Below are 12,880 nucleotides of genomic sequence, written 5' to 3'. Positions count from 1 at the left end.
TTTGAAATCTAAATTTCTAAATAGTTTTAATAAATCTGTGTAAATAACGATGACTAATCGATACAATAATTGTATTCTTTTTGATTTTTGAGTTAGAAGTAACAGTTTTGAAGAAGAAACAGCTTGTTTACAGTAGTTTGAAGCGCTTTCATGAAATAAAAATCTGTGAAAATTTAGCAGAATTCCTTTCAATGTTTATGTTTTCTATGAAAGCAGGAGAGAATAAAGTGTAAATATCGCGTGACCACTCTCAATGAAAATGAAAATCTCAGTACTGTTCTCATTAGTTGGCAACATTGTCAACAACATTCAATGCGACTCAATATACTAGATTTGTCGCCTAGTATGTTGAGTCTACTCAAGTTTCGGTTTGCGCAGCTCAACAAATAATAATAATTTAACATTTAAAGTTTGTAACAAATATTGTTTTTTACCCAAAAGTCCAAATCAAAAGCTTTTCATGTAATACCTGAAATTTTCACAAAAACCGGTATTTTGACTCCACCAAATACCGAATACCGGTATTTGTCAAAAATGGCCAATACCGACCACCCTAGGTGAACCTGACGTGATTTCTACGTACTGGTTACGTGAACTTTTAGTGAAAGCTACATGGCATCAGGTAAATACTGCATGGTTGGAAACATATTGCAAAATTGTTTTTTTCCCTTATGAATCCATAATAAGTTAGTCCGTAAATAGGAGACCTCTGCGCCTTGTTGCTGCGCTTGATGCGTTTAAATGCATTTGATGCAGAATGATGTTTTATCATAAACATTCGGCCCTTGCGCTTCGGAGACATCACAAAAACACTGTTGGAGAACAATTCAAAGCTACTGACGTCGAATGAAATTTATCAGATTATTATCTAGTTTGTTGTTGCTATTTCCGCTGTTAAATCAATCAAAAAGCTGTCCACCCTTGGAAGTTGAAATCTGGAATAGATATTCTATACTAACGCTACCGGAAAAAATGCAGTTCTAGGGTTCATGCAGTCAGGGTGGCCACCGAACCGGGAAAAACGGGAAAACCGGGGAAAAGACGGGAAATTGAAGTCACCGGGAAAAAAAGCGGGAAAAACCGGGAATTCAGAACATGAACCGGGAAAAAAATATTTTTTGATGACTTACATTCAAAATTCTTCAAAGTTTTTAATGAGGTTGATATAAAAAGGAAAGATTTTCTCTTATGTTCATGTGTAAGGTATGAAAAATAAGTCGTTTTTTTCTAGATCTAATTGTCTCTAGATCATTTTGATTCCAATTTCGAGGAAGCGGCTTTTTGACTGATTTATGATATTTTGTACGTAAAAGGAAAACGGAAATTATTTCAAATCAATTCATGCGTACTTTTGTTGTAGGATATCCTCAGTTATTGGGTTGATAGATATCTTATAGCGTGATCCTATATGATTTGTGATCAATTAAATCTGTTAAACAAAAACTTGGGCAAAAATATGAGTTATTTTCTGGTGCTTGGTGTGATTTGGTAGAACCCCGGCCATATATCATAAATATTATGTTATAAGGCATAACAGCATAGAATCGAATATCGACATATTCATTCTTTCGAATGATTTTTTTCCATCTTCAAGTTATTCATCTAATATCCAAGTTTGCCTTTGTACTTCTGTTATCTGTATGTAATTTCCAATTGCACACAATTCGAAAAATAAAATATGATGAATTATTATTTGAAAATTCTACAAATCATTGAAAATGGTAATTTTTTAATACTTCGTGAATATGTCTGTAATATTCTAAAAAGTAAAATATATTTAGCTACTTAAAGATAGTTTTCTAATTTGTAACACTGAATAATAAATAGGTTCCCAAGCTAAGAACATCTCAATATACTAATATTGAATGGGGACGTTCAAAGTTTTCAAAAAAAAATCCAAGATTTTCTTTCTAGACATAATTCTAGAAATTAAGAAAATAAAGTTGAATTAATTACGAATCGAATATGTTTTGATTGCCTAAAAGGCGTTTAAATATTTTTTAGAAAACTGAATAATTATTTTGATCGGAAACGAAGATTGTCTTCGGATTAAATCTGGGTTCAAATTAGTTGTTTATTTTTTTTTTTTAGATTTTTAGAAAAGTGAAATCAATCACCATAATGAGGTTATACAGTGCTTTACTTATTTCATCGCTAAATTCCTAAGTTTAAAACTGTAATTGAATTTAATTTACTTTATAAGAAAGAATTGTGTCTTTCCTCACCTTATTTTGCGATAATTTAAAAAGCTCCATCAGTTAATCAGGAAGGTATTCTTTGAGATAGTCTGATTAAGATCAAACCGTGAGCTATAACTTTATTGCTTTCTGTGAACATTATGCTCTAAGAAGGAAGAACCACACTAGACTGGCATACAATTTCCATTGGCACTGTCAGAAACTAACGAAAGCTTGCATCCTATAAAAAAATACGAATGTTTTGCAACTAAGAAAAAAATTAAATCATTGTAATTAAGTGCCAAGGTAGAATTACGATTCGACATTGATGAAATGCCGGTTAACACTAACGACATGACAACGAAGCGCACATTTTCAGTGTGCCTTTTGATAAAACCATTTTCGCATAACACGTTGTTGGTAATTTAATGTAACTATTTTAAATGTTCGTTACAAATTAACAGTTGCTTCGATATAAAACTGACCTCCACTTTAATCTCGTTTTTTTTTTCAAGTTAATTTTAAACCGGGAAAAGCGGGAAAACTGTTACGGTTCATTTTATCTTACATGTTAGTGACAAACGTTTTAGTGGATTTGTGTATGTTCCATTCCTTAATGTTCTGTGTTTGGGCCTGAAGATAGGCAATTAATATTATAAATCGAGGAATTCCCAGACACAGACTTTATATTGCTGGTGCCACATGGCACAAAATTCTTCTAGGTGCCCAAATAGGATCTGAATCCTACACCAAATAGAGCTATGTATTCAACAACTTATCTGTTGTAGACAAAATGCAAAACGCAATGAAAACACATTTGCGGGATTTGACTGATGGACAAAAATCTTATAAGGAAACCTCGTCATATCTCGCAATGGGTAACAAATTGGACGTTTCTCTCGGGGCACAGAGAGATCGTCAATCATTTTAATTTGTTGAATGTGTTTATTGTTTATTTTGTATATTTGTAAAACTTTTTATTGTAACATGGCTCCCCGACGAAAAGTTGTAACTCAGGTGTTGAGGACAGGATTCTTCACTTACCAAGTTTGGTGTTATCTTCCTGTTTTCTGGCATCTATGTGTGATGCGTCAGGAATTATTTTTCGTTTACCGTCTTTCGTTATCGTTATCGTTACCGTTACCGTTAGCAATGCTCGAAGTTCCAAGTATACAACGGGCTGTTGTAAACAAAATGCAAAACGCAATGAAAACACATTTGCGGGATTTGACTGATGGACCAAAATCTTATAAGGAAACCTCGTCATATCTCGCAATAGGTAACAAATTGGACGTTTCTCTCGGGGCACAGAGAGATCGTGAATCATTTTAATTTGTTGAATGTATTGTAAACTGTTTATAATTGTATGTTTGTGAAATTTTTATTGTAATAAAACACCGGGAATTTGAAAATCGAATTCCAGTGGCCACCCTGATGCAGCTTCATCTTCTTCCATATCACTTATCTTCGAATCTTATCAATTTCATCCGGCTTCCGTAGATATTTTTCCGAGGAGGGAACTGCAGGCTTGGAAAATCTACACCTAGTTGCACCTGAAATATCTCTTATAAGATAAGGTATACCTCTGCGAAGCTCAATTATGTTTAGGTTATGTGTCATTCATTCTTACGTGAGTTTCAAGTCACTCTCACGTGAAAAGTATGGTGGATGAGAACCACACCCGTTTTCAGGTAAACCCGACGTGAAGATTGTTTACGATGCTGGTTTTCCGCAAATGCCGAAGCTGCGGTCACACTAGCATTTTTTACGAGTACATACAAACATATTCACCAAGATTTTTGGTAAAAGTTACGTGAATTTCAGGTGAACATTACTAACGTCACGTAACAGTCGTCGTTTGTTCAAGACAGATCAGTTACGTGAATTTTCACGTGAATATGACGTGATGATTATTTAGAGTGTAGGAATTCGTAAAAGTTTATGATTACTACACTAGGAAAATTCTACACTTGTTTTCTAGAAACACCAGAAAATGAATTAGGATTAGATATATTGTATTTTACATTAGTAACTGAACAACCGGAGCCTGTCATATAGACCGGAGCTGCCACATGGTTTGGTGAAGAAGTAGGATGCGATGACACAGATGCAAACGAGGTGCAGGAAAATTCTACGCATCTAGCAGAATGTCAATTGACAGTCTAGAAGGATGTGCATGGGCTCGGTGCGATAGTTGGTTTCAAAGCGTACGTGAGCGTACGAGTTTTTGGTTGTTAACAACAGAAACGTTATACATTACGCTTCCAATTCTCTCCAAAATGATGCCAGGTGCCTAACGCCAGGCTTTGCAAAGCGAGATCGTTTCGTTGATAACTGCGTTTTACGTTGGAATTCTGATTTTGCACGGTTGTACTTCAACTCGACCACAATCTTTGCACATGTTCTGCTTGTACGTGCAATCCCGGTGGAAGTGCATTGCTCCACAGCACCAGCACGGAGTTGACGGTACTGTCTTATTTTATTTTGCACCTGATCCAGTAGGCCCGGAAGAATTACACATCGGTGGAAATTTGTTGAACTGCTTCTCTTTCTTCAAGAACTGTACTGCTGCAGACTGTAGTGCTTCTATCATTGCCGTGTTATGTGAAGAGATAAGGAGATGAAATCCTCATTTGATTGCTTTGCAGTTTGAAAACATCGATATCGTTTACTAACGGCAGACTCAATAGCACCGAAAAGTGTTTTCAATTTTTGATCGGTCTCATCGAATATATTTTGGAACTATTGGTAAGATTAACCTTACTGTAGTTAAGGTTACTTATTACCCTTACTTACAAGTAGTCTTCATGTTCCACAGCTCCCAACTTGCGCATGAGCAACCTAACTTTAGCCTTATCGTCGAGGCGACCGGATTCGGAGGTATTTGATCTCGAATGGATGACATTGCTTGATGGAAAAGTACTTCCTGCTGCTGCATGAATTCCTGCTGTTGCTGCATGAGCTGATGTGCGAAGGCTTGTTGTTGCTAAAATAGGTAGGCAAAAATCGTGTCGGATGATGTTGGCAGCTCCTGCTGTGGAATTGACTGCGGGGGAGGATTGACGACGTGTGGCTGCTGATGTTGGTTGTGCTTTCACTGTCACACACAACAAACAACCAATCAGGCTCAAATACTGGTGATTGTTGGACAGTTCCGCATGATTGCTTGGGCGGAGCTTGTCGATTGCTCCAAAAGCTTGTGCGCCATATTTGTGGTCTCCCGGTATTGAGCTGGTACTCGTTCCTTAGCACTTCGAGTTAAATGCCGAAGGGGCAGTTCCTCTATGTTTGAGTTACCTTTGATCATCGTCGTTTTCTAGAATATCTTCACACGGTTAATCGTAAGATGAGTAATGTGTGCTCATCCTGAACCATCTTAGGTAATGGTAACCGAGCCGTCGTACCCTCGGTATGGTTCTTCATTTCCACAAAATGAACATCACGACTGATGACTACCTTCTTTGTTGCTTTATCGATGACTTCAACTCGTAGTTAATTTCTCTGCCTTCGGCGCCAGCTTGTTTCGCTTTTCAGTGAGAATACGAAAAAGCGCAGTGCATTCGAAAACATGCAATGATGGAACTTAATGACAGCTATTCTGCAAATAAACGGTCGTAATCTACCTTCGATACAGCACATGCACGTGTGAAATACGCTATATTCCTTAGCAGTCTTCAACAGACACAGTCCGCCAATATTCTTCGCCACTATTACTTCTTGCTCCTTTTCTTCCACGTCTTAGCAAATTGGCGCCCTAAACCGACATCTTTTACCAACGTCTTATCCAAATCGGCCAGCGCGATGGAAATTCCCGAGCCTGACTCTAGCTAACACCGCCATTATTGGTGGTTTTTCTTTCAGCTCTTGACGCGGCACTCCCGTTTCATATGTGTTTGTGGCAATTATGAGAAACAGTGGGCTTCTTGTCATTCATAAGAAGAATCAATTTAGATTGATGCCTTATCCAGTTTGATTTTGCGTTTGAACCAGCAGTTTTCGCTTGCCAGCTCTATGAACAGGACGCGAAAGGTCATCAGGCCATGTCCAGGGTGGCCACCGAACCGGGAAAAGCGGGAAAAAGACAGGAAATTGAAGTCACCGAAAAAAACCCAGGTTGATCCACCTAGCAGTGATTGTGCCTTTCTCGTACATAATTATTCAATCCAACCCGGAATATTAGTTTAAATGCTGAGTTATTTGTGAGTTTATTTTCAAAAATTCCAAGTAAAGTATTATTAGCGTGTGCGTTTTATTCGATCTTTTTTTATTATGCTTTAAAGCTGCAGAAGCGTTATGGCGTTATGAACGTAACTTGCATGCTATCAAAACTTGTGTTGCATTTGTTGTACTCAAGTCTTGTACTAAAGCGAGCTTGCATGGGTTGATTCTACAAGACATTTTATAGCATGTTATGACTTTTTCACAATATATCATAACCATTTGAATATTTAGAATTTTTTGAAATGTGCAATCGTTATGAAATTCAATAGTGATCAACTACGCTTTATTCTTTGTCGATTACAACTTGTTGTGAGAGAATCGGTTAAGAATTACTATGTGAAAAATTGGCTAATGTTTTTTATGGCACATGTGCACACACACACACACATACACACGGACAGACAGACATTTGCTCATTTCGTCAAGCTAAGTCGATTGGTATATAACACTATGGGTCTCTGAGCCTTCTATAAAAAGTTCGATTTTGGAGTGAAATGATAGCCTTCCGGTACAACTTTGTTGTACGAGAAAGGCAAAAAACCGGGAATTCAGGACATGTACCGGGAAAAAAAATATTTTCGTCAAGTTACTCTCAAAACTCTTCGAAATTTTTAATGAAAATGATATAAGGAAAATAATTACTCTTTAATGTTTAATCATCAGTCGCATTCTAACTGATTTTATTTGATTTTACAACATGGTTTGCATAAAAAAACAAACAATAAGTGGATATTTATCCCAAATCCAGTTTGTGTTGTTACTAGATCATTTTGATATCAATTTATTTTGATGAGATATCATAAATATTGTGTTAAGATTCTAGGTGGTACAAGCCAAGACTATTGTATGAGAGTAGCATCACTTTCATCTGTTACCACAGATATTGATTTGGGACTAATCAAAATCTCTTAGATGGAAGCAATGCACTCTCCCCAATAGTCGAGATCTGTCCTGGCCACGTCCTTGTGAATGCTGAGGGAAGGGGAGGGATGGTTAGTTGGACACCTACTTCAGAAAGATGCAGAGAACTCTACGACCTCTCATAGGTGCCACGGGAGGTTTTGGGATTGTGTGGAAGGTTATTACCAGTAGGAATCGTTTTGGTAGAACGTGAAACACGAGAACTAAGATAGAAATACAAAGTAGGAAAGGGACGAGACTGGAATTGAACCCACGACCTCCTGCTTATAAGGCAGAAGCGGTAGCCACTAGACCACCGACCTCGTCTATATTTAAAAATTCTACAAATCATTGAAAAATGGTAATTTTTTGATACTTATCTGAAATATCTTTAAAAAATTTCAGAATCATAAGCTGTTGTCATTGTTAAGATCAGTACTGCAATTTCTCATTTCTATGAGAAATATCACGCGATGTTTACATATTTCCCCCTTTATGTTTGATCGAGATGTAGAAAGTTGACTGTAGCTGTTTTATAATTTTGTGAATTTTTAGAACACTGCTTTACTTACTTCATTGCTAAGTTCTCTAAGTTAAAAACATCGATTTTATTCAATTTACTTTATAAAAAAAATTGTGTGTGTCCTCACATAATTTTGCCAAAATTTGAAAAGTTTTATCAGTTACACAGGAAGGTATTCTTTGAAATAGTCTGAATTAGATCAAACCGAGAGCTGGACACTAAAAACATTTCGTTTTGCTTAGACTGGCAAGCAATATTCATTGGCTCCGATAGAATCTTACGAAAGTTTTGCATCTAAGAAAAGAATCAAACCATTGTAACCATTGTAGGGGCTTATGTTGTATTACCATTTTGATTAAATGCCTGTTGACACTAGAACTTCATGGCCACGAAGTGCAAGATTTCAGAGTGCCTATTGATTAAAGCATTTGCATAACACGTTGTTGGTAATTTAATGTTCGATACAAGTTATTAGTTGCTTCGATATAAAACTGACCTCTGACCTCAGAAAATAAACACCTAGTTTAAAGTTCAAAAACTCTTACAATATTTTATTTTAAGTTAAATAAAACCGGGAAAATTTGAAAAAAATCATCGGGAAAAACGGGAAAAAACCGGGAATTTGATAATCGATTTTCAGTGGCTACCCTGCATGTCGAAAGAGTCGAGCATATACTATTTAATAGCGTCGCCACTTTCAAACTGTGCTTATGAATCTGTCCAGGGTTTGCGGGACATGCCAGCAATTTCTCCATGTGGAACATATGGCTCTCCATATCCAATGAACAACTTTTCCAAGCACGACACGCGGGTGTTTCTTTAGCTTTTCCGAGATCTTCTTTGAGGTATTACAGCTTCGGATAGGTGAGTGTAGGTATAGGCTGTCCAAGACAAGTTTCGTTAACGATATGTCCACTGATACAAACACAAAAGTGTGAAACCGTGTTCAGCATCCGCCACAATAGATCCAACCTTACGAGTGTTGCTTTTCGCCTTTCCTATTTTTTTGTTTCATTATTAAAGTGATTTTTAAGTAGGACAAAGTTCATCACTTTTTCGCCTTTCCCATATGTTCGAATGTAGTTCTTTTTTTTTCAATTTCTGCGCTAACTCCGCACGTTAAGTTTCATCTTTCGAGGATCGATTAACGGTCACTGTGGGTATAAAACCGTGTGATAAACATACATATAACAAGGCCTAGTAAGACTTTCAAAGCTAGATCGAAAATCTGAAAATTGGCGTCCGTTAATTTTACAAGTCATGTATCGAGAATTAATAGCTCAATGATTAATATGTAATAAGCGATCAAAGTGCTTAAAAATTATTCAGAGTGAATTAAATTAGTTTTCCACTTTCCCCGCTTTCAGATGAAGCAGCTCAAGCTCTCACCCGCATGCGTTCCAGCGAAGGGGGTGGCAGTCCGCGAGACAAGAAGTAAGTATTCCCTTCTAGCAATGCCGGAAATCCGATCTGTGATTCTTTTATTTCTTTCTCTTCTTTTTTTTCGTTTCTCCTATTTATGTTTCGATAATTCGTTTATTTCCTGACCACTCTCTCTTAATTATTATGATTATGATTCGTTGCTTCAAAATCAAAAAACCAAAAAAAAAATTGTTACCCGTTTTCATTGACACCAACCAACATTTGTTTTGCTTCTTCTTCTATTCCGTATAACACGCAGAAATGCTCTTCGTAATTTCAGCTTGCTCTCGCGCTCGCTGCTCGCCGCCTGTACCGATAACGATGTCAACACCGTTCGGCGGCTACTGGGCGAGGGCAACTCGCTGAACGAGGCCACCGACGACGGAGACTCGCTACTGTCGTTGGCCTGTTCCGCCGGGTACTACGAACTGGCGCAGGTAATCTTCGATCTCTTCTACAGTGGGTCCTTGCCGATAAAACTGACGCATTTCTTTCCCACATTTTACAATTTTTAACGCAGGTTCTGCTGGCCATGTCAGCCCAAGTTGAGGATCGAGGTCACAAGAACGACCTGACGCCGCTCATGGAGACGGCCTCGGCTGGCCACGTGGACATCATAAAGTTGCTGCTGAAGCACGGTGCCGACGTGAACGCGCAGTCATCGACCGGCAGTACGCCGCTGATGTTTGCCTGTGCCGGGGGACATGAGGAGGTGGTTAGGGTACTGCTCGACAACGGAGCCAACGTCGAGGATCACAACGAGAACGGGCATACGCCGCTTATGGAGGCAGCCTCGGCCGGACACGTGGGAGTTGCAAAGGTACGGGGCACATTGTCTACTGAATTGTGATTTTGGTTGAGGTTGAGGATTGTGTAGCATATGATTAGAACCGAGAGCGGAGTCCAGTAGTTGATAATTCTCGGACGGTTGGGTGGTTCATTGAGGCTCTTCGTGAGCTTCTGTGCCTCCCAGTTCCCAGAGATACTCGACCCGGGCAATGATCCCAATTTGATCTTATCTGATGCGTACGTGTAGACACTTTAAATCGCTAGATGGTGGGTCGCAAGCAGAGCTGTAAATATTCGATTATTTTTTATGAAGCCCACCGGCCTTCTTTGTCACTTCACTTCTAAACATATTCATATTCGACTCTGCACCGTCAATTTTCAGAATGAATATGGGTCAGTGAGTATTTATTTGAAAATCACAAATTATTAAATAATCGTAAAACTGAACACATTTTTGATGATTTAAATAAATACACGCATAGATCTAATCCCGACATTCAATTGAGGGGTATTTCTAGCACCAAATGTCAATATAATCAAGGCTAATTTTGTTTTTTTCGTGCGCAGTTACCATACTCAGTGGTAATCAATTGAATGAATTTATGAAGAAGTAAACTGAGTAAGTCATTCTATGTTTTGAATAATCAAAACACGAATGTCAAAAGTCAGAGTGAATGTGCTTCATGAAAGTGAATATTTCATGCTCTGGTCGCAAGAGCATTTATGAATAAAGTTTCAGCAGCTTTTCAAAACCTCAAATTTGTATTAAAACTAGACGTCTTACTAGACATCTTCTTGCGACCCTTCTTTCTAAAAACTTGAAAACCATCGTGTTATATTCAATCTCCACGAATATATAATCGAATTTCGATTGGTCGGTTTTTCCGTCCGCAGATCCTTCTGGAGCGTGGTGCCGGCATCAATACGCACTCGAACGAGTTCAAGGAAAGTGCACTGACGCTGGCCTGCTACAAGGGTCACCTGGACATGGTCCGGTACCTTCTGGAGGCTGGTGCTGATCAGGAGCATAAAACTGATGAAATGCACACAGCGCTGATGGAAGCGTCGATGGACGGTCACGTGGAGGTAGCCCGGCTGCTGCTGGACTCAGGCGCGCAGGTTAACATGCCCAAGGATTCGTTTGAGTCACCGCTGACGCTGGCGGCTTGCGGTGGCCATGTGGATCTGGCGATGCTACTGATCGAACGGGGCGCCAACATCGAGGAGGTCAACGATGAAGGATACACACCGTTGATGGAAGCGGCGAGGGAGGGTCATGAGGAAATGGTAGCATTACTATTACAACAAGGTAAGTACGATGCCGGTTTCCGGCAAGAAAATGTATCTAAACAAGCTTTTTACACTTCATACAGGTGCGAATATTAATGCTCAAACTGAGGAAACTCAGGAAACTGCCCTGACGCTTGCATGCTGTGGAGGCTTCGTGGAGGTCGCTGACTATTTGATCAAACATGGAGCCGACATTGAACTCGGTGCGTCTACACCGTTGATGGAAGCTGCTCAGGAGGGTCACATCGACCTGGTACGCTTTCTGTTGGAGAACCGAGCCGATGTGCATGCGCAAACGCAGACCGGAGATACGGCATTGACTTATGCTTGTGAGAATGGTCACACGGAAGTAGCGGATATTTTGCTCTACTACGGAGCAGAGCTAGAACACGAATCGGAAGGAGGCCGAACGCCTCTGATGAAAGCGTGCCGTGCTGGACATTGGTGTATTGTCAAGTTCCTTATCGAGAAGGAAGCAGACGTAAATCGGCACACAACTAACAACGATCACACTCCGCTGTCCTTGGCATGTGCAGGTGGTCACCAAACCATCGTGGAACTACTTCTCAAGAATCATGCTGATCCGTTCCATAAGCTGAAGGACAACAGCACGATGCTGATTGAGGCCGCCAAAGGAGGTCACATTGGAGTCGTCCAGCTTTTGTTAGATTTCCCTCATTCGTTGATCAGCGCCAACAATGCTGCCCAGCAAAATCTCCTAAACAACGGTCAAATACAACTTCAAGCTCAACAGCAGCTTCAGCAACAGCAGCAGCAAGCAGTCCAGCAACAGCAGTTGATCATCACCCAGAGTCAACAGCAGCAGCAACTGCTTGCGGCGCCTCCAGGTCTACATGAGGTTCCGGAATCGATCCGTGTTTCCAACAAGCAACTGTTCCAGCAGCACCCATCCAAAGAAGGTCTTGATCAGCAACAGCAACTGCTTGCCAACAACCAGATGCTAGCCAATTCGAACGTATTCCTCGACGGTAACATTGCTTCTACCGACCCCTCAATTCTCCACCAGATGCGAATGATTCAAATGCAAGGCTTCAAAGACGGTCTAGCGCAGGGTCTTTCGCGAACCCCTGGTCAACAACAACAGCAGCAGCAACAGCAACAGACTATCCTCTCGCAGCAAATCCCATCCCACTTAGCGGCTGCCCATCAGCAGCAACAACACCAGCAAATTATCCTTCAAGGAACCAACAATGCCACCGTTGTCACTCAACAGCAGCAAACCGCTGGTGTCGCGGGTGTTCCAGTAGGTAACAAGCAACAGCGGAGCTTGCTGAGGAAGAAGCAACAGCCGACATCCACTGCGACGGCGGCAACCGTTTCCCAACCTCAGCAACCATCTCCGTTCGAAGCGAACCTTACCAGCTCGGAAGCGCAGCAAGTGCGAAGCGAACCCATTGGCGAGGACAACGGCGGTGGCGGCCAGCAGCAACAACGGGCAAGCGTGGTAATGCGGTCCGATTACGAGGCGCAGTACCAGAAGCAGATGCGAGAAATGTACCAGAAGGTTTGTTGAACATGCGCTGTCAAATTTTTTATC

General features: G+C 40.1%; 1 protein-coding gene across 5 annotated transcripts in view; it reads left to right on the top strand.

Moving 5' to 3' along the window:
• Positions 1–12,880, top strand: part of LOC134220753 (ankyrin repeat and KH domain-containing protein mask-like) — a 130,037-nt gene that overhangs the window by 89,153 nt on the left and 28,004 nt on the right. For 3 of the 5 annotated variants that reach the window (XM_062699860.1, XM_062699874.1, XM_062699885.1), the window contains 5 exons: positions 9,189–9,255; positions 9,503–9,680; positions 9,764–10,063; positions 10,927–11,341; positions 11,406–12,847. In XM_062699860.1, the coding sequence (XP_062555844.1) occupies positions 9,189–9,255; positions 9,503–9,680; positions 9,764–10,063; positions 10,927–11,341; positions 11,406–12,847 (2,402 nt within the window). The remainder of the gene's footprint in view (positions 1–9,188; positions 9,256–9,502; positions 9,681–9,763; positions 10,064–10,926; positions 11,342–11,405; positions 12,848–12,880) is intronic. The other 2 variants (XM_062699867.1, XM_062699877.1) reach the window with 1 other exon arrangement.

This window comes from Armigeres subalbatus, chromosome 1 (assembly GCF_024139115.2).
Source record: "Armigeres subalbatus isolate Guangzhou_Male chromosome 1, GZ_Asu_2, whole genome shotgun sequence".
NCBI classification, from domain to species: Eukaryota; Metazoa; Arthropoda; class Insecta; order Diptera; family Culicidae; genus Armigeres; species Armigeres subalbatus.
Note: the sequence above shows the minus strand (reverse complement) of the source record. Positions and strands in the feature narration are given on the sequence as shown.